The 23,182-nt window shown below is 38.6% G+C and overlaps 1 protein-coding gene across 1 annotated transcript in view; it reads right to left on the bottom strand.

The window, feature by feature from the left end:
- ND-49 (NADH dehydrogenase (ubiquinone) 49 kDa subunit) overlaps positions 1-23,182 on the bottom strand; it is a 131,251-nt gene that overhangs the window by 45,560 nt on the left and 62,509 nt on the right. The window contains exon 7 of the mRNA XM_090381795.1: positions 7,181-7,300. Coding sequence (XP_090237921.1) covers positions 7,181-7,300 — 120 coding nt within the window. The remainder of the gene's footprint in view (positions 1-7,180; positions 7,301-23,182) is intronic.

Below are 23,182 nucleotides of genomic sequence, written 5' to 3'. Positions count from 1 at the left end.
CATGTCGGAGAGGCAACAAGTGGCAGCAATATTCTAAATCTGGTTATCAGCAGTGATTCTTCATGCATTAAGAATCTGCAGGTAAAACAAGTGGCAGCAATCACAGTGTACTAATGTGGAATTTAATTAAAGACATAACTACTGTTAAGGGTAAAGGTCTTTGCTTTCATAAAGGTCACTACAGTGGTCTCAGACAGTTTTAAATTCTATGCAGTGAGACCAACTGATAATGTTACCAACAGTAAATTCTAAATGGGAAACATTCAGGGAAGTAATCATAGAAGCTAGGAGGTTTTTCATACTAACACAGAAATACTGTTCAAGGCTAAATGAACTATTGAGACAAGTAGCAGAGAAGAAAAGCACATGGGATACATATAAATGATCAGGTGATACAAAAGCCTAGGATATATATAAATTAGTCCGTAATAAAATCACAAAGGGGTTAAGCAAGCTAAGATTATGAGAAGTCTCTGCAAAAGCAGCAAAGACTTCTATGCTTATATTAACAGAAGAAAGAGGTTGAGTCACATTGGATCACTTAATGTCAATGAGTTAACTGTTGATGACCCTGCTAAGGTTGCTGACAAACTGAATAGGTATTTTGCATCTAGATTCATATATGAGCAATTCTTTAGGGGAGGTGGATACCAGAAGTTTTGAAGTTTATCAGTTTGAGAACGAGGGTAGCCTGTGAGGATACAGCTTATTGCCGCTCCTGGAATAGAAGTTTTTCTGATTTATTTTCTGTTTGATTAGCTTAAATTGGCATATTAACTTATTTTCTAGAGTAGCTTTATATTTCTAGTTATGATACTTAGTTTAAAGTTTAACTTAGATAAAGATTTTGTAGGTATTACTTAGTATCGGTAAGGGTATCAAATCCACGTGATACAAGTTGCAGTTCCATTGAACGAGTGGTTTTTTAGCCATATTTAGCCGATTTATTAACCAATTGTTATATCAAATTTTTTTTATAAGTAGCTTATAGACCTAGTCAGCATCCTTAGTTTATACTGAATTGAGACAGCGAGATTTGGAAGTTAATCAATACTTAAGTGTCTGTAGAAGTACCGTTCGTGAAGTTTAACAAGATTAATTGATTTACTGATTAATTGACAATATTATATTACGCACTATACTAAGCTTATGCTATCGAGTTCGGGATATGTTGTATCGTGTACAATGGCGGTAATTTACGAACGGTATCAAGTATTAATATGTATTAATTATTTATGTTACGTTTGTAATTTAACTATATATATATATATATAACAACTTAAATTACAAACGTAACATAAATAATTAATACATAACTTGATAAGGAAGTTATATAAAGGGAACTCATAGATAACACTCATAGATTGAGTATTACAGCTCTGATTCATACTATCTAATAAAGGGAACTCATAGATAACACTCGATACTGAAAAATAAATATAGCGTTATAACTGTGTTGGGATACAAGTTTAGGGTTTTAATTTTGTACTGAAATTTAAATTTTATTGAAATTAAATCGAAATCATGACAGACCAGAGCAGCAAAGCAAAAGGCTCAAGCTAATGGGAGTTCTGCGGCTGAATCACAGCCTTTTAAAATGTACTGCTTGCAATCGGGTATGGGACATGATACTGCCATGGGGTATGTCTTTGTGTGTGCACGATGTAAGGAGTGTAAGGAAATCAGGCGACAACTCGGTGTTATGGGCCTATATGAGAGCTTGAAGGACAGGGTGGATGCCCTCGAAGGATATAAACTGAGGGGCCCATCAAGCTCTCAGCTACCCACATCAATGCCAGAGCTTGCACTTGGTCATCATGCAAAACAGCGGCAACGCCAAGGCAGAATGCGCTGGTCCCACAGGAACTAGTAGTTGTTGGTGACTATTGTCAGGAAAACGTGGAACATGCTTTGTAAAAAGGATAGGTGGAACAGGACCAGGGTATGTCTGCCAGGGGCAAAGGTTGATGACGTTGCAGAGCAGATATCATCTTTTAAGGGCACAAAAGGTGATATAGTTGTACACATTGGCACTAATGATATTAACAGTAGAAGACTGGCAGAATTACTTAACAAGTACAGGTTACCGTTGAAAAAAAGCAGTGAAGTAGGGTTGAATTTGTGTCTGCAATTCTGTCCAGACATGATAGGAGGGAGTATATGATGAGAGCCCTGTCGATCAATTCGACCCTGGAAAGATTGTGCAAGGCACAAGGGGTAGATTTTTTTTCAGCCTGGTCTGTACTTGTTAACAGGAGAGACTGCTTCTATAGGGATGGGATACACTTAAATAGAAAGGGTGCAAGAATATTTGCTGATGCTGTCAAGGCAGTGTTAGGTGGGTTGGAAAACTGCTAGATTGGGGGGGGATACAAGGACTAATAGATTAACAGTAGCCACTGGCAGAGAAGAAAGTGATTCTTGCACTGCTTCTATTGAAATTAGCAGCAGCTGGAAAACAAGATACAGAATATTTCAGAGACTGCTGGGAGTCATCGCGGAACAAGTAAACACATGGGTTGTGTTAGGGCAGCTAAGATTAAGAAGAGGTGCATGTACACCAATGCTAGGAGTTTGGTAAATAAATTTGATGAATTTGAGGTACTGCTGAAAACATCAAAGGCAGATATTGTTCGGATATCAGAGATGTGGTGTCGCACAAATATAAGGAATGCAGAACTGGAATTTGGGGAATACAATGTGTATAGAAAGGATAGACAGGACAGGAGGGGAGGAGGGGTTATGCTATTAGTTAAGAAACACATCAAATCCAAGGAAGTGAAGCCGGTCAGCATCGATGGACAGGGCAGTGTCGAGTCAGTTTGGTGTGACATAAGCAAAGGAGAATCAAAATTGAGAGTAGGAGTGTGCTATAGGCCTAATGACTCTAATGAGTATAATAAGATACTGTACAGGGAAATAGAGGGGGCCAGTAAATCAGAGTCTTATAATGGGGATTTTAATTTCCCAGATATTGACTGGAATTTGTGGGTTGGTCACTCACACACTAGCAAGGCTTTTGTGGATTTATTGGATTATTGTTTTCTACATGAGCATGTTCGGGAGGCAACTAGAGGGAGCAATACTCTTGATCTGATTATCAGTAGTGATTCTTCATGCATTAAGAATCTGCAGATAAAGGAACCACTAGGTGGCAGTGATCACAGTGTGCTGAAGTGGGATTTACTCAAGGAGGTAACTACCATCAGAGGTAAAGGGAAGGGTTTTTGCTTTCGTAAAGGCAACTATGATGGTCTGAGACAGTATTTAAATTCTATAAAGTGGGATCAACTGATGATGTTACCAACAGCAAATTCAAAATGGAAAGCATTCAAAGAACTAATCTTGGAAGCTACCAGGCTTTACATATCAAGGAATATTGTTCAAGGTTCAGGCCTAAATGGATGTCAGATGGACTAATGAGACATATGGCAGAAAAGAAAAATGCATGGATTACATACAAATTAATGGGTGACATAGAAGCCTATGATAGATAAGTTGGTCTGTAACCAAGTCACAGAGGAGATTAGGCAGGCAAAGGCAGATTATGAGAAATCCTTGCGAAAGGATGCAAAGAAAAACAGATAAGAGTCCTTCACCTATTTAAACTCAAGGAGGAAAGGGATGAATCAGATTGGTCCACTGGATATTGATGGTTCAACAGTTGAGGATCCTGCTCAGGTGGCTAACAAACTAAACTAGTATTTTGCATCTACATTCACACATGAGGAGTTATTCAGTAAGGGGAATGTTGTAGGTGAAGTAAACACTGGCAGTGAGCTAGATGATTTTGTAATAACTGAGAGGAAAGTGGAGGAGAAATTGTTGAGGATAAACATAAAAAAAGCACCCAGGGTGGATGGGATCTATCCAGTTATATTAAAGGAGGCAGCAAAGGAAGTAAGCAAACCCCTAGCCATAATTATGAGAGCTTCTTTGGACTCAGGGGAGGTACCCATAGACTGGAGATGTGCAAATGTATCCCCAATTCACAAAGGAGGATCAAAGGCTGACACAAGTAATTATAGACCTGTTAGTTTAACTTCTGTTCCAGGAAAATTAAGGATGCACTATTTAAAGAAGCACTGCAGGATCATCTAGACAAGAATATTCAGTTATAGCTCAGACACAGCATGGTTTTGTTAAGGGAAGATCTTGCCTGACCAATTTGATTGGATACTATGAAGTAGTCACAAAAAAACTGGATGCAGGGAATAACTTTGATATTATATTTTTGGATCTTAGAAAGGCTTTTGATACTGTTGCATATGAAGACTGCTGCACAAATTGGGGCAGTGTGGCATTGGAGGCAAATTGCTGCTATGGATAAAGGGATAGTTGAGTGGCAGAAGGCAGAGTGGTAATCAATGGACACTGCTCAACATGGACTAATGTTATTAGTGGAGTTCCTCAGGGTCCATTGTTGGGTCCACTGTTGTTTTCTGTATTTATAAATAATACTGGTGATGGTATATCAAGCTTAATGTCCAAGTTTGCAGATGATACAAAGGTTGGCAGGGTTGTTAAGGACACTACTGATGCTATACTGCTGCAACAGGATCTGGAAAGGTTGAGCAGATGGGCTGAGAGGTGGCAAATGAAGTTTAACATTGACAAATGTAAGTTACTACATATGGGAAACAGTAACCCCAGAGCAACGTATCAACTCTGCGGTACTACACTGACAGTGGTAGAGAATGAAAAGAACCTGGGGGTAATTGTGCAGGTAGATATGAAGTTCTCTGAGCAGTGCAGACGAGCTGCAAGAGTAGCTAATGGTGTCTTGTCAATGATATACAGGAATTTTTCCAGCAGGGATAAGGAGGTGATTATTCCCTTGTATAAGGCAATGGTCAGGCCACACCTAGAGTACTGTATACAGGTCTGGAGGCCTCATTTCAAGGACTTAGAGCTGCTGGAACGAGTACAGAGAAGGGCAACAAGATTAGTGAATGTAACAAAGGGTTACATTCACTAATCTTGTTGAATGCAAGAAAGCAAGCTTATTCAGCATATGCCTCTACTAATGCTAATGCTAAAATCTAACAGGTTGCTAAATGATTTTGTGATAATCGACAGGAAAGTGGAAGAGAAATTATTACAGCTGAACATAAAAAGGTGCCTGCTTTGGATGCAATCTATCATTATATTAAGGGAAGCAGCAAAGGAGGTAGGCAAACCCTTAGCCATAATTATGAGAGAATCCTTGGATTCAGGGGAGATCCCTATGGAGATGTGTAAATGTATCCCCGATTCAGAAAGGGAGATTAAAAGGTGACATGAATAATCACAGACTTGTTAGCTTAATATTTGCTCCAGGTAATATAATGAAGTCACTGGTTAAAGAAGTAATGCAAAGCAAGACTGTCTGGGCAAGAATGCAATTATACTGCCGCCACAGCAAGGATTTGTTAAGGGACAGTCTTGTCTAACCAATCCAATAGGTTACTATAATGCTGTGATCAAGGAACTGGATGCAAAAAATAATTTTGATAAAATATACAGGTGATCCCCACTTCATGCCGACAATTCATTCCGGAAAAAGAGTGCTAAGTGAGTCATTAGTAAGTGAGCACCATATTCCCTTAAGATAACATATGTATTTTGTCAGTGCAGTGTATGCCATAGGATATTTCCTAATCAATAAAAAATGGTAATGAAAAGATGCAGAAATGTTGGTCAAAATATTTAATATTCAAAAAATTTTTTGTGCCTCACTTTATGAAGTGATGTAGATCTGGAATGAGTGCAGAGAAGGGCAACCAGATTAGTGAAGGGTAAAAAAAAAAGGGTGCTCTTGCCTAGAAAGGCTTCAGTTTTGCAAACTGCAAAACTGGAGACTCACACCTGTGGAGTGATCTGATTGAGGTTTTAAAGCTTTGAATGGATTGAGTAAGCTATATTAATGGAATTCTTCCTCTTGCTTAGACTACACACATAAGTGGACAAATTTAATTTTCATTGAATCATTGATATTTATTTATGAATTTATTCAATTTTCATTGAATCTTTTGTTGTGGAAGTGGATGGTTTGTATAAATTCAAGAACTAGACCAATTCTTAGAGGGTATGGATTGGGTGAAGCGTATAGTTTTTTTTTTTTTTTTTTGCAGAGGCTATATAAGCTTGCTTTCTTGCATCATTTTCCACTACTATTACTAAAAAATGCATGCTATCACACCACCTTCTGTGCTGGTGTATGCCAATTGGAACAAAATTGCAATTGAGCAAACACCACACCCATCTCATCTGATGGGCTTGTCTGATGCTTGACTGTGTAGTGTGAGCTATGTTGTAACACTCTGTGCTTCATCTGTCCACCAGAGCTGGCAATGCCATGTAATACAGGGAGGGGTGGGAACAACTCTCAGATTTGCTAATGATCAGAACCAGTCTATGCTGCTTCAAAAGAATTTGGACAAACTACAAGTATTGTCTGAAAAATGCAGTAAAATTTAATGCTATCAAATGTACAGCACTACACTTGTGAAACACAATCCAGGATTAAAGGATGTTCAGGATAAGAAAGATTGGGAATTATTAGGCAGAAAGCCATTAAGTTCAACAGGCAATGTAAAGAGGCAGTAAGAAGGGCATGTGATTTTATGATTTATCCAAATTTTACAAGTAGAGAGGAGGTCACTATCTCTCTTCATAACACAATGGTGTAACCACAGTTGGAATATTGCATCCGGGTCTGGAAGCCACATCTTTAGATGTGGCTTCCAGACCTGGAGAAGGTGCAAAAAAGAGCAACTATATTGGTGAAGAGCATCATCCATTATATTCTATGCCTTATCCCAATAAAGAACAGCTTAGAAGATGTGGCCTGCACAACTTAGCAACTTGCCATCTTAGAGAGAATTTAACTGAAATGTATAAGGCCCTTGGCAGATTAGTAATATGAATGAGAGGAACATACTCACTGGTGAATGGGACTAAACTAAAACACAAAACCATAAAATCTCAGGGAATAAAGTAGATTAGATCCTTTGAAGTTTATCTCCACACAGCTCACTGTGGAATGATGGAACAGAGTTTGGCAAAATTCAAATTGGCTAAAAAATTGCTTTTTGACAATGGAAATGTTTTTTTTTTTTTTGCAGATGCAGAATAATAAGTTTACTTTCTTGTCTCATTATGCTATTTTAATACTACTTCATTTTAATACATGACTTACCTATCATAACAGTCACCTTTCGTGCCAACAGGAACATCAAATTCAAATTCCTCATATCCATCATAAGGTTGAGTCTTCCTAAGATCCCATTTGATTCCAGAACCCCTTAGCATAACGCCACTGTAAAAGTCAATTTTATATCATAATTGAAAATATTTTAAAATAAATGACTAATTTTTATTCCACTCCTGAAATCCCAATGGCATTTTTCCATTTTATCATAAAGCTATTCTTCTATTAGAAGGCAAAATGCACAAGGCATAATTTCTTATGGGTTTAGGTAATTAACTATATAATATCAGTGTAGATACACCATAGTTTAACCATAAATTTGAACTATGTATGTAGTGTAAAGGCATCATTATTGTATCTCATATCATGGGTGCCTTCACAATGAGATAGCTGCAATTGCACTACTTCGAATAAATAAAGCTTCTCTAGTAGAGAAGACTACCGATATTTTCAGTGGATATCACCACCCATGGATAAACTATAGTGTATCTACACCAATATTATATAGTTAATTACCTAAACCCATAAGAAATTATGCCTTGTGCGTTTCATCTTCTAATATATTATTATTTATTCACCAGTTTGCATTTCTCATATTGTGGAAATAACTTTGCAACTGTGATGGCATGTTGCATTACCAGGGTACCTACCTGCCCATCCACCGATGAAGCCAACTAGCTTCGAAACAACCTGCCCACCCACTGATGAGTGAGCCAGCAAGCTCCGAAACGTGTCTGCGAGAAGAGGCTTGTTTGTGATTTGTTTCATTCAGATGTGTTCTACTCGTTCTGTAGGTTGAGGAAAGTGTCCAATCGTATCAAGAGGTTAGCGGTGGTCCTTCTGGTTGAGGTAACCCCCTTGAGGGGAACCGCCTTTAGAAGGGTAATAAGTGACTGTTTTTCTTTTGTTTTATATTTCTTTGAAAGTATTTTCAAGGTATTTTCTTTTTTCGTTTTGCTGGTGTCAGGCAGGACACGAGATTTGTATTTATTCATTTTCCTTGAGGAACGGAGACTAATTATGGCACAGTTCTTTTTTCGAGAAAGGACAGTGAAGTTTCAGACTACAGATGTTTGCCCAATTAGAGAGGTAATGCAGGGAGTGACTTAGGTTGTTTTGGTTCATGAGATAAAAGGATTAACTCCATTACTGAGGCAGAAATATCAGTTGGTCTTGAAAACAATAGAGGCAAGAGAAAAGGTTTTGAAAGGGTTTTCTATTAGAAATGTCATGATCAAACCTGTGCAAATTGGGAACATACACAAAGTGGTTACTAATGACAGATTTCCAGTAGAAATGTCCAGAAGAAAAAAGTGGAAAATACAGTACAAAATGTACATAAGTGGGAGGGGGGGGAGAAATAATCAGTAAAACTAAAAGAGCAAAATGGGATACAGAGAAAATTCAAGAAGAGACCAAAACAAAACAAATAGAGGAGGAACGGGGTATCAATTTTGTCAGGCGGTAGGAAAGACTGCAAAACACTTTCGGCGTCAGATTTGGATTCAGATGATACAAACAAGGTAATACGAAGGAATAGAATGGTTAAATGTAGTAGGAAACACAAAAGAATACAGAAAACATAGGCGAAGCTTGGTGGAAATTGTTAAAACTAGAGGAAAAACAGTTTTTCTTTGGTATGAAAATGAGGAGGGTGAAGTAATAAATAAGTTCGCTTGGGGAGATTTCATTATTTCCAATATTAGAAATAAGACGGTTGGAGATCTCATCGTGTTGTTCACTAACAACAAGTTAAAATTAAATGCTGAACATAGGAATATCTTAGCAGAAGTTCTACTAAAGTTCTGCTCATAATGTCCAGAATAACATTTATGTCGTTAAATGTATAGGGTCTGAGAGTGGTTAACAAACAAAGGATGATAGGGCAAATTATGATGAACATCGGTGTGAAAATTTGGTTTCTACAAGAAACCCACTTCACAAGCTTAGAAAATATTGTTCAAGGTTTAGGCCAAAATGGATGTCAGATGAACTAATGAGGCATATGGCAGAGAAGAAAAATGCATGGGATACTTACAAATTAACACATGACACAGAAGCCTATGATAGATACAAGTTGATATGCAACCAAGTTCCAAAGGAGGTTAGGCAGGCGAAGGCAGATTACGAGAAATCCTTGGCAAGGGATGCAAAGAAAAACAGCAAAGAGTTCTTTACTTATGTAAACTCTAGAAGGAAGGGGATGAATCAGATTGGTCCACTTGATATTGATGGGTCAACTGCTGATGATCCTGCTCAGGTAGCTAACAAACTAAATGAATATTTTGCATTTATGAGGAGTTATTCAGCAAGGGGAATGCCAGAGGTGTATTCAACTCTAGTAGTAAGCTACAGAATCTTGAAATAACTGGGAGTAAAGTGGAGGAGAAACTGTTGAAGATAAACACAAGAAAGGCACCCGGGGTGGATGGGATCTATCCAGTTATATTAAAGGAGGCAGCAAAGGAAGTAAGCAAACCCTTAGCCATAATTATGAGAGCTTCCTTGGACTCAGGGGAGGTACCCATAGACTGGAAATGTGCAAATGTGACCCCAATTCACAAAGGAGGATCAAAGGCTGACACAAGTAATTATAGACCTGTGAGCTTAACTTCTGTTCCAGGAAAATTAATGGAGGCACTGGTTAAAGAAGCACTGCAGGATCATTTAGACAAGACTTCAGTTATAGCTCAGACACAGCATGGTTTTGTTAAGGGGAAGTCTTGCCTGACCAACTTGATTGGATACTATGATGCAGTCACAAAAGAACTGGATGCAGGGAATAACTTTGATATTATATACTTGGATCTTAGAAAGGCTTTTGATACTGTTGCACATGGAAGACTGCTACACAAATTGGAGCAGTGTGACATTGGAGGCAAATTGCTGCTATGGATAAAGGGGTGGTTAAGGGGGAGAAGACAGAGAGTGGTAATCAATGGACACTGCTCATCGTGGACTAATGTTATTAGTGGAGTCCCTCAGGGCTCAGTGTTGGGTCCATTATTGTTTTCTGTATTTATAAATGATATTGATGACGGTATATCAAGCTTAATGTCCAAGTTTGCAGATGATACAAAGGTTGGCAGGGTTGTGAAGGACACTACTGACACTATGCTGCTGCAACAGGATCTGGAAAGGTTGAGCAGATGGGCTGAGAGGTGGCAAATGAAGTTTAACATTGACAAATGTAAAGTACTACACATGGGAAACAGCAACCCCAGAGCAACGTATCAACTCTGTGGTACTACACTGACAGTGGTAGAGAATGAAAGGGACTTGGGGGTGGTTGTGCAGGCAGATATGAAGTTCTCTGAGCAGTGCAGACAGGCTGCAAGAGTAGCTCATGGAGTATTGTCAATGATATACAGGAATTTTTCCAGCAGGGATAAGGAGGTGATTATTCCATTGTATAAGGCAATGGTCAGGCCACACCTAGAGTACTGTATACAGGTCTGGAGGCCTCATTTCAAGAAGGATGTAGAGCTGCTGGAACGAGTACAGAGAAGGGCAACAAGATTAGTGAATGGAACAAAGGGGTGCTCTTACGAAGAAAGGCTTAAGTTTTTAAATTACAGTGTCTGGAGACGAGGCACCAGAGAGGTGATCTGATAGAGGTGTATAAAACCTTGAATGGTTTGAGCATGCTCAATGCTGATGGGATTCTTCCTCTAGCTCAGAAAAATCACCTGAGAGGGCATAAATTCAAATTGAGGAAAGACAGATGTAGGATAGACGTGCGGAAATTTGCCTTTAGCCAGCGGGTGGTTGGTTGGTGGAACAGACTTCCATCCCTTGTGGTGGAGGTTGATAGCCTAAATAAGTTTAAGGCTCAGCTGGACAGGTATTTTGAATGAACAGAGGGGTGAAGTGGAAGCGGGTTTTTTTTTTTTTTTTTTTTTTGGCTGATGCTGCATAAGCTTGCTTTCTTGCATCAAATGCCTCTACTAATGCTAATGTCCAGCAGTTTCAAAACAGATACCGGTTGTTGGGATTTTGGAGCTTTGGGACGAATCGATCAGCAGGGGTGGGAATAGTAGTGGTTGCTCCAATTTTAGGGACTACATGACTGGTGGGTAGGGATACTGAAGGTCGGGTTGTGGCAGTAGGTTGGAGGTTATGCAGGGCGTACAATTTGACTAATCTGTGTCTATAGTCCAAATTCCACTTTAGAAGGGAAAAGTCTGTTTCGGGACTGGGCAACTATTTGAAGGGGTGCAGTGTGTTGTAATGGCAGGGGACTGGAACTGCATTCCTGACTCCATAACGGAAGGTTCAGGGGAGGTTCCCACGGACTGGAGATGTGCAAATGTGTCCCCAATTCACAAAGGTGGATCGAAGGGTGACACGAGTAATTACAGACCAGTTAGTTTAACTTCTGTTCCGGGTAAAATAATGGAGTCACTGGTTAAAGATGCATTGCAGGATCATCTAGACAAGACTGCAGCAATAATTCAAACACAGCATGGGTTTGTTAAGGGAAAGTCTTGTCTGACAAATTTGATTGGTTATTATGATGTGGTCACAAAGGAACTGGATGCAAAAAATAATTTTAATATCATTTATTTGGATTTCAGGAAAGCTTTTGACACTGTTGCGCATGGAAGACTACTGTACAAATTGGAGCAGAATGGTATTAAGGGTAAGTTGCTACAATGGATAAAAGGATGGTTAAGTGGGAGAAGACAGAGGGTGGTAATCAATGGGTGCTGCTCTTCATGGACTAATGTTATTAGTGGAGTCCCACAGGGTTCGGTGTTGGGTCCACTGTTGTTTTGTGTATTTATCAATGATATTGATGAAGGTATATCAGGCTTAATGTCGAAGTTTGCAGATGACACAAAGGTTGGCAGGGTTGTTAATGACAGTAATGGCAGTGTGCTACTGCAACAGGATCTAGATAATTTGGGCAGATGGGCTAAGAAGTGGCAACTGAAGTTCAACCTTGACAAATGCAAAGTACTGCATATGGGTAGAAGTAACCCCAGAGAAACGTACCAACTGTGTGGTACTACACTTAAGGTGGTAGAAAATGAAAAAGACCTGGGAGTAATTGTGCAGTCAGATATGAAGTTTTCTGAGCAATGCAGACAGGCTGCTAGGGCAGGTCATGGGGTTTTGTCAATGATATATAGGAATTTTGCTAGCAGGGAAAAGGAGGTGATTGTCCCTCTGTATAAGGCAATGGTCAGGCCACGCCTTGAGTACTGCGTACAGGTCTGGAGGCCTCATTTTAGGAAGGATGTAGATTTGCTTGAGCGTGTACAGAGAAGAGCAACACGATTGGTGAGGGGAATGAAGGGATTCTCTTACCAAGAGAGGCTTAAGTTCTGCAAATTGCAGTGGCTGGAGACTAGGCACCTGCGCGGTGACCTGATTGAGGTCTATAAGGCCTTGAATGGGTTGAGCACGCTGAATTCTGATGGGATCCTTCCACTTGTTCAGATTACGAACCTACGGGGACATAAGTTCAAATTAAGAAAGGACAGATGTAGAATAGATGTGCGGAAATTTGCCTTTAGCCAGCGGGTGGTTAATTGCTGGAACAAACTTCCATCTGTCGTTGTGGAAGTTGATAGGTTAAATAAATTTAAGGAGGAACTGGACAGGCATTTGGAGGGAATGGTGTGATGATTTTTTTTTTTTTTTATTATTTTTTTTTTTTATTTTTTATTTTTTTTGGCTGATGCTGCATAAGCTCCTACACTTGCTTTCTTGCATCATGTGCCACTACTACTACTACTACTACTACTACTACTACGGACAAAATTTTGGGTGGGGGTAATTAATCAAAGTTTGTACAAAATGGGACTTGGTAGACATCTGGAGAGAAAGAAATCCGGGGAAATGAGTGGCCACCAGAATAGCTAATAATGTAGGAACTAGAATAGATCATATTTATGCAAGACAGTTGAAGGATAAGATATAGAGTGAAAGATCTCTTACAAGAAAAAATGATTTACCAACGGTGCAGGGACGAAAGGGCAACAACAGAAGTATAAGCGGTTATTGACGGTATAATATTGGAAGAAGAGAAAGAAAAGGTGCTTGTTGTTGTTGTTGTTGGTTATTTGATTTTTAGGAGCATTAGCAACTAAGGCCATATTGCTCCGGGATATGCGGTGGTCATTCCCTGACCTTTCCGCATCCTCCGTATTTGGTGGTGACGGGCTCGAACCCCGGTCTAATCAAGAAGCGTGTGCTACGCACTGCTGCTCCTTCCCACCTGGCTACGGAGGCGCCTAAGAAAAGGTGCAAAAAATACAGCTTAAATTTAGGGATGCTGATAGTCCTTCAGCTGCCTTTTACCAAAAAGACTATGGCTAAATAATCTAACCAAAACGGTTCAGGAAATTAAAGAAGATGACAACACATATTCAACAACGCTCGCTATTATGAATTGTTTTGTAAATTACTATGAAAAAGAGCTTGCTTTGCAAAAAAAGAAAGAGATGACCCCATTTGGAAGAATTGGACAATTCACACCCTGGCAAAAAGCATTACAGGACAGGGAAATAATTATGGGGGATCTAACTGTGGCTCTAAAATCATGTAAATTACAACACGTGCAGGGACTGGATGATTTGGGGGTTGAATTTTATAAGAAATTTTGGAACTTGTTAGAGCCTATTCTTCTAGCTGTCTTTTAGCAAATTTTTTCAGGAAGAGGTTGTACCCGAAGGCTTTTTAAATGTCTATACTACTTTCATTCTGAAGCATGGAAAATTGATAACTGCAGACCTATAACGTTGGCTAATTGTGACTACAAAATATTTGCAAAGATTTTGACAGCTAAGTTAAAAACACAACGTAACCCAGGTAGTTAGAAGTACACAGTGCTATGGTTTACTGGGAAGATGGATAGAATATAACCTTTGACTATTAAAGGATATATTAGAATATCGTAAACGAAAGAGTTACAATTTAGTGTTAGCAATTGACCTAGAAAAGGCTTTTGATAGATTCAACCACAACTACCTTTTCTCCATAATTGAGGATAAGAACATAGGATCTTAGTTGTTTACAGTCCTGAGAAAGCTATATACACTTAGTAGCACAAGACTTTTGATAAATATAAAAATTTCGAAAAACATTAAAATTGATAGGGGAGTAAAGCAAGGATGTTCGCCTAGTCCTTTCTTACTTACGCTAGCACTGGAACCACTACTGGGAAGAATAGATAGAACTGAGGCCATTCAGGGGATACCATTGCCAAAGCCAGCAGGGCAGTGTAAATGTATAGTGTATGCGGATAATGTTACCACCACTCTAAGTAAGAGTTATGCGGTGGAAGAATTTATGTCACTCATTAGATCTTTTGGTAAGAAGTTGGGGTTAAACATAAACAAAGATAAAACTAGGATCAAATTGTTAGGGGAATGGGTACATCAGCCTTTAGCACAACGAGAAGTGGAATCAGATAAATCGATTCAAATATTAGGAGGTCTGTTTAGAGAGAGTCACATGCTACCTGTAGGAGGGCTCACCACAAAAATATGGGAAAGTTTAAAAGAATGGGAAGCAGGACAATTTTCTTTTGAGAACAAATCCATCATTGTTAGAACCATAATTCTTCCTATAAACTTATACACTGCGTTTATAACAGGAATCACGGCTAGGACAATGCAACGATTTTACGTTCCAACATTTCAGTTTTTATGGGGAGGAAAACGGCAAGAGATAGCACAGAAATTTTTATTTTTACCTTGGGAATGGGGGAGGAATAAGTATTCCGATAATTAATTTGAGGTGTAGCTGTAAGAGACTGCTGGACATGGCTAATATGGTGCAATTTAACCATTTAGTAGCGGTACTGATAAAATATTTTACAGGATTTAATACAGCCTTAATTAAAGGCGGCAATTATCTGGAGACAAAAGCAGAGACAATTCCTATATATTACAAAAAAATTTGTGATATGTGCACGCAATTAAGGGAGAAAGATATAGATCCCTTTAAGAGTGGTTTAAAATGACTCTACTGGACACTGCTTAACTTAGAAAATCCAGAAAAGCCAAATTTAGGAAACCATAATGCACAGTTGTTTTTTAAAAAATTTAAAAATTGGTGGAAACTACCCATCGCATATTGACTTTTCATGGAGGGTTGGTTACAGAAATATACCAGTGAACGATATCACGTATAGATTTAGTCAGACAGGTAAGAGATTATGTGAATTTTGTACCGAAATTGAAACAGTGTACCATTTATTTTATTACCGTCAATTTGCGCAGGAAGTCTGGAAGAGAATTTGTAGGTTTTTGAGAATAAGACAGTTCACGCTGGAGGAGGTAATTTACTTGCAATTCAAACATCCCTTGGGCAAGAAAAAAATGTTCACGATATTTTTAATTACAGAGGCTAAACATCATGTGTGGAAGCTTCAAAAACGGAAAAGGTTTGGGACCGTTAGAGGATGTCTCTGGGACTTGAAACAAACTGTCTGCTTCCATGCAATGGTTTTTACAGTTGGAAAAAGGCATTTAGGTCTGATAAGTTCCTGAAAAGGTGGGGAGAGCCACCTCTTCTGTACAATTTGGTTGGAGATGAAGTTCATCAAAAATACTGGTTTTAGTTATTAAAAAAAAAAAAAAAGCACCTGGTTTTTTTTCCATTCATTACACAAAATTCAGTAATTTTGATAAAAATCTAAATCTCATAGGCTCTCATATTCTTATTAAAACAGTTCTGTTCAAAATCTGAATTAAGATTTTCCATGACATAGGTTTGATAGATCTAGTCCAAAGGTTTTTTTTTTTTTCACATTAAATTCACAACTAGCTTTGAAACAATCGTCTGGGTGCTGGTATCCACTGAAAATAAAAAACAGCAGTCTTCTCTACTAGAGAAGCGTTATTTATTCGAAGTAGTGCAATACCAGCTATCTCGTTGTGAAGGCACCCACAATATGAGATACAATTAAACTGATGCCTTTATGATGCCTTTACACTACACACACAGTTCAAATTTATGAGTAAACTATGGTGTATGTACACCAATATTATATAGCTATTCTTCTATTATTACAAGTAATATTAATAATGCTAAAATGGAAAATGCCAATGGAATTTCTCAACTATATCTCAAAGCTGTTCTTCACGGTTAACTCTTATTCTATATATTCCTTTTATGATGCTCTACTGCTATTTTTCCAGGACTATTCAACTTCCTTGAAGGTAATAAAGCAATAAATAATAAATTAATAGCTGTCCTTGAAACTGCCAATGATATTCAGTATGAATTCCATTGCTGTATTGATCCCATATCTCATCATTTTTAGAAAAATGGGAATCCCAAAAAACCAAATTTTGCTATTTTAGAATTTATTAAATTTATAAATAGAATGTTTCAATTTTCTTAAATATCTTGTACAGCTTTGATACCAAAAGAATAGTCTGCCAATAGCAAGTTTCCAGTGCTTCTCCAAAACACATGTATTACATTACATTTTTTAAATCCTAGTTTCCTCCATGTGTACATTCTGGCAAATTAAGATGGTGCAAAAGCAGTGAAAAGCTAGCTAGCTTATTGCTTATAGGAAACATTGGCACATTTGTGTCATAAATTAAAACTGAACTGTTAGTTGAATTTCATTTAAAGTTATCAGTAGTCTGTAGTAGTTACTAAAAAATTTGCTAGAGAACAATAAGAAGTCACAGCACTTTACAAAATCATGAGTTCCCCCCCCCATGTTCCTGTCAATAAGCAAAATGGCATAAGATGCATCTCACAATCAAGCAGAGGGTTAATTTTTGAAACTCACTGGGCACCTGCAGGAAATGCAATATTTCATTTATTCCAGTAGTTTGAAGGTCATATAAAGGAAAAAATTACCTCATGCAGTCAGGTTTTGTCTTCCAGAAAATGTTAAAGCCCTCTGAGTTTCAATGCAGATAGGAAAGTCAACAAGAAAAGCAGCTTGCAAATTTGCTATATCTAAGTTCTGTTCAATGAATGCTTCAACTGTATCGGAAAATGTTCCCATCCAGGGATGACAGTGTTACAAAAAGTTTCCAAAAATGATAAGCAGAGAATACAATTCACCATACAGAGAAGGAAAAAGTGTTATGCAACACCTGGTTTCAGATGAAGCTTATTTTTATTTGGGAAGACTGAACAAGAAGAATATACACTACAGTGCCACTTTATTAGGCACACCCCTGATGTGCACACAAATGATTTGTCCCACAATGTTACAAGTCACATGACCACAGTGGATATAAATGCAGCAGAACAACCTTTCTAGTATCAATTAAGCATACAAACTGTAGCTGAAATGGGGAAAAGGAGCGATATAACGGACTTCGAACGTGGCATGATAGTAGGTTCAAGACGTGCTGGACAAAGCATCTCTGAAACGGCAGTTCTGAACTTTTCACGCACCACAGTCTCAATGGTGTATTGAGAATGGTGCAATGAACAGAAAACATACTCTCAACGGCACTCCTGCAGAAGAAAATCGCTTGTTGATGAGACAGGTCAGAGGAAGATGGCTAGAATTGTGCAAGCAAACAGACGGGCCACAATGTCGCACATCATGTCACAATACAACCTTGGTGCACAGAACAAAATTTCGCAATGGACCACTAGTCACACTTTGTCACAAATGGGCTACAACAGTCGACGGCCACATTGCATACCTTTGTTATCAATGAAGAACAAGAGAGCACGCCTCCTGTGGGCACAGCACACTATCGAGGTTTGGAAAATAGTTGCTTGGTCTGACAAGTTGAAGTTCCTGGTGCATCATGTTGATGGAAGGCTCAGAATTTGGCAAAAACAACATGAATCCATGGACCCATTGTCTGACGACTACTGTGCAAGGTGGTGGGGCAGTGTTATGGTTTGGAGAATGTTTTCTTGGCACACGTTGGGTCCATTGATACCCATATATTCACGTCTGAATGCCACATAGTACCTAAACATCATTGCTGACCAAGTGCATCCGTTCATGTTGACAGTTTATCCTCAGTCAAATGGTTACTTCCAGCAGGATAATGCGCTGGTGCACAGAGCCCAAATCACTATGGAATGGTTCCAGGAACATGACAATGACTTTTCTTTGCTGCAATGGCCCGCTCAGTACCTAGATCTCAATCCTATTGAACATCTTTGGGATGAGCTGGAAAGTGCTGTTCGCTGCAGTCCTACACCTCCGTCGAATCTCAAGGAACTGCGTGACACACTCATGTCTGCATGGTAATCCATTCCTGCACAAAGTTTTCAGGTTCTTGTTCAATCCATGCATGGATGAATTCAGGCTGTTTTGAGGGCTAAAGGAGGCTCAACACGCTACTAGGTAGGTGTACCTAATAAAGTGGCAGCACAGTGTATGATTTTCTACGACAGGAACTTATTATGCAGACAGGAAAGCAGCCACAAGAAAAGTAACCATGGAAGGAAAGCAAATGTGTGGCTAGCCCCTGCCAAGTCATGGTTTAACTGGACCCTTTTTCAATGAAGCTGTTCTGAAGCACAGGCAGTACATGCATATGCTTCATACTGGCTTTCTACTGCAGCTCATTGCAATCAGGTTCCTGTGGCTGCCCAGTGGTTTATATGGTGCCACACATCACATACCGCTAAAGTCAAATTAGTTTTTTTTGTGCACTATTTTTGGCCCTTGCATATTGCCACACCATTATCCTGATTGTCATAACTACAGACATTTTGGCCACCTCTGAATCCATATGATTTTCCTTGTGAGGTTTCTTGAGACAGTTGTTCCACAAGAAACTTGCTACACTCGTGGACTTGAGAAACATGGATGTTCAGCTGTCTGGATGTTGGCTCATTAAGATTAAGTGTGCACGAGTAAATGGAAAATCTCTAAGTAGTTAAATAAGTGTAAGAAAGGTATTGAAAGTCTTGAGGATTCTCCTTGACCAGGTACAGCACACTAGATCACAGAGGCAGTGGAAGAACTCATGAGGGAACTGTTGCATTACTATTGAAAAAATTGTCATGAAATTAACGAAGACATATCATTGCATCAGCACAAAAATTGGTGTATGCCTTCAAAAATGTGCATGTCAAAATGGAAAATATAGTGAACATGTGATAAAATAAGAATGACCAAAATCTGAGCATCTTAGGAAATATTTTAATGTGTCAACATTTCAGCACTATCACATAGAAGACACTGCCATAATTATCATCTTATATTTATAACATATGTTTCCTTAAGTAGTTAACGTTAATTCATTTTAATTATTTATACATATATTATTGACTATTTAAGGAATTTTTACACTAAACTCTTCAAATTAAAACAAAATCACAAAAGATTCTGAGAAAAGGTCTTGTACGGTTGAAAGTCTTGGAGAATATGACCATAAACTTACCAACCTATAACTATAATACAGTGGTACCTTGGATTGCGAGTAACATGGTCTGCGAGTGTTTTGCAAGACGAACAAAAATTTTTAATAAATTTTAACTTGATAAACAAGCGAGGTCTTGCAATACGAGTACAGTCAGTCCTCGTATAACACGTGTTTACACTACACGAATTCGATCATACATGATTTATAAATAGGGGAACGATATCTTATATAACACGAACTGAATTCGCTTATGCACGATTCGCCTTTGTGTTTACAAGAAATGGCAGTCGAATGCAGAATCACCCCAACTGAACGCAACACGATAGGAATGAAGAGAAGATTCTGAAAATGTATTTATGTTTTTTATATCAGTGAAGGGGAAACACATTTCACCATAATAATGTAAAAACCAACACAATTCCAGCTATTGGTATAATCGCAAATGCAATTAGATCGAGTTTACTACCAGTTTATAACAGATTCCACTAGCAGAAAGGCAACTGGAAATTGTTTTTATTGTTTTATGGTAGTAACCCCTAGAAATGTGCTTTAGGAAAATGTGAGGTGTTAATAGTGTATCTCTGCATTTATGGTGTTGTTTATTCAGTTGCTACACACGCGCAGCTTTGTTTATGTGTATCAAGGGTGCCTCCTCATTTTGTAATTGTGCTTTATTTCCTAAAAATTGTCTGCCGAGCGTCACGTGATCACGTGCTGCTCGGGATTGTGGTTAATCGTCTCACATGCTCGGTCTCAGTCGGCATATCTCATTCATATACAGTCAACATTGTAGTGAACATTCGTGCTAGCGTTGTGACCACGTATATGTGCGTAAAGCATTTTTTTTTTGTGTTCAAATTTAGTGACTGTTATTTATTAACTGTGCACTACGAAAATGGCCCCAATGAAGAAAAGGGTTGAAAAGGAAGGCGGTAAGGAGGAGATGATTATGGTAGAAGTTAAGAAGGAAATCATCGAGAAGCACGAACAAGGTATGAAAGTGGCCACCATCACAAGATTTTATAAGAAGTCTACGTCAACAATTTTAACAATATTAAAGAAGAAAGAAGAACTAAGGGGACTGGATGTAGCAAAAGGAGTCACAAGAATATCAAAGCAACGGCCACGTATTCTGGAAGATGTAGAAAAGTTGCTTTTGGTGTGGATAAACGAGAAGCAACTAGTGGGTGATACTGTGACCGAGAACTTGATCTGTGAGAAGGGAAAGGCCTTGTACGCCGACCTCGTAAGTAAACAGCCAGGTACGTCTACAGAAAACAAAGAAGGCTTCAAGGCGAGCAGGGGATGGTTTGATAACTTTAAGAGGAGAAGTGGCATCCATAGTGTTGTGAGGCACGGAGAGGCTGCGAGTTCGGACGCTAAGGCAGCTGGGGCGTTCGTTGCTGAGTTCCAGAAGCTCATGGTTTCCGAGTGTTACCTGCCGCAGCAAGTTTTAGACAACTTTTTTGGAAAAAGATGCCAAAGAGGACCTACATTACAGCAGAAGAGAATGCAATGCTCGGTCACAAGCCCGTGAAAGACCGTCTCACCCTCTTGCTGTGTGCTAATGCAAGCGGTAATTTCAAAGTCAAGCTCCTGCTCGTGTATCATTCTGAGAATCCATGAGCCTTCAAGAAATGCAAGGTGCAGAAGAGCCAGTTAACCGTTATGTGGAGGTCCAACAGCAAGGCTTGGGTCACTCGTATCTTGTTCGTTGAGTGGATCAATGAGGTCTTCAGTTATGCAGTGAAGAAATACCTTTTAGAAAAAAAAACTGCCACTCAAAGTCTTGCTGGTTATGGATAATTCTCCTGCTCATCCTCCAGACCTTGAGAACGACTTACTGGAAGAATTCGAATTCATTAAGGTCCAGTTCCTTCCTCCCAACACTACTCCATTACTCCAGCCCATGGATCAGCAGGTCATTTCGAACTTTAAAAAGCTTTACATCAAGGCGCTATTTCAGCGATGCTTCGAGGTGACCGAAGGAACTAACCTTACCCTCCGAGAGTTTTGGAAAAATCATTTCCACATCGTAAACTGCCTCAAAATCATCGATAAAGCCTGGGATGGGGTCACCAAGAGAACCCTCAATTCTGCTTGGAGAAAACTGTGGTCTGATTGCGTTGAGGGGTTTGCTCATGAACAGGAGCTGCCAGTTGTCGATGAAATTGTGTCCTTGGGGACAACCATGGGACTGGAGGTGAATAAGGATGACATTCAAGAGCTGGTGGAGGAACATGGCAGGAGTTTACCACCGACGAACTGATGGATCTGCATCGCGAGCAACAGCAAGAGGTTATGGAGGAGATCTCATCTGAGGAGGAGGAGAAAAAAATGGAGACATCCCTCTCTTCAAATGAGATTAGGGAGGTGTGTAAAATGTGGGAAACAGTGCAAAAATTTTGTAGAAAAGCACCACCCGAGTAAGGCTGTGGCAGTGCGAGCGATGAATCTGCTTAACGACAATGCAATGTCATATTTCCGTGAAATCCTCAAAAGGAGGCAAAAGCAAGTGTCATTGGAGAGGTTCCTTGTTAAAGTCGCACAAAAAGAAAAAGTCAACAGATAGTAGTAATTCCGTTAGTGACAGTGAAAGTCGTCCTACCCAATAATTAATAAATTCGATTGCTTTTAAAAATATAAAAAAGGTATGTATGTATTTTGTATTAATCATTTTTACAGTATATGAGTATTTGTGAGTTTTGGAACAAATCATCTGGGTTTCCATTATTTCTTATGGGGAAATTCGCTTTGATATACGAGTGCTTTGGATTACGAGCACGTTTCCGGAACGAATTATGCTCGCAAACCAAGGTACCACTGTAAATGATATTCACTACACTAAATGAGAACTTACTCACCACATCAAGTTGCTAGTGGTTTCGTATCAACATAAAAGAAATTAATAACACAAAACTTGACATAAACATGCACACAAAAAATTATATTATATTTAAAAAAATCTAAAACAACTCTCATGATTCAGACTTTCAGAATAAATGATATATATATGACCATATTTGCCAACTCATAGAACTCAATAATTGGAAAATCTTTAATAATACAGATTAGCTAATTGGATATACAGACATTTTAATTGCTGCTACCTGCTTGTAGTATTTAAGGTTGATAAAATTGAATCCATGTCAGAAAATTGATATTCTTATTATTTATACACTCTTTAATGGAGGACACATACACAATACACAAACTACCTCAATTTAATAAAGCCACATTTAATAGCATAATGAAATGCTGAAGCAAAAGCATGTAAGTGAAATGTTTTTGAATTGGAACATTTCTAAATTTAAATTTTAAATAAAGGACCTATGTGCATATATGTAATTACAGTGATGAATGAAATAATAATTATAATGATCTAAGAACTTTCTTAGATCATTACACACACACACACACACACACACACACACACACACACACACACACACACACACACACACACACACACACACACACACAAAAAGGTCTTTCAAAGGAAAACAGCAAAAGTTCATACACATTTATCTGATTCACTGTAGAAAGGGTGGTGTAAGGACAGGCATTATCATGCTGCATTAACCTCTTCTCTCTAGAAAATGTTCCAAAATCATTCATTTATGATTCAGAATACAATGAGAAACACTTTCCTTGCTGATTATTG

The sequence above is a fragment of the Mastigoproctus giganteus genome, chromosome 9, assembly GCF_048544385.1.
Source record: "Mastigoproctus giganteus isolate SK-2022 chromosome 9, ASM4854438v1, whole genome shotgun sequence".
Classification (NCBI taxonomy): domain Eukaryota; kingdom Metazoa; phylum Arthropoda; class Arachnida; order Uropygi; family Thelyphonidae; genus Mastigoproctus; species Mastigoproctus giganteus.
This window is presented reverse-complemented; position numbering and strand designations above follow the sequence as displayed.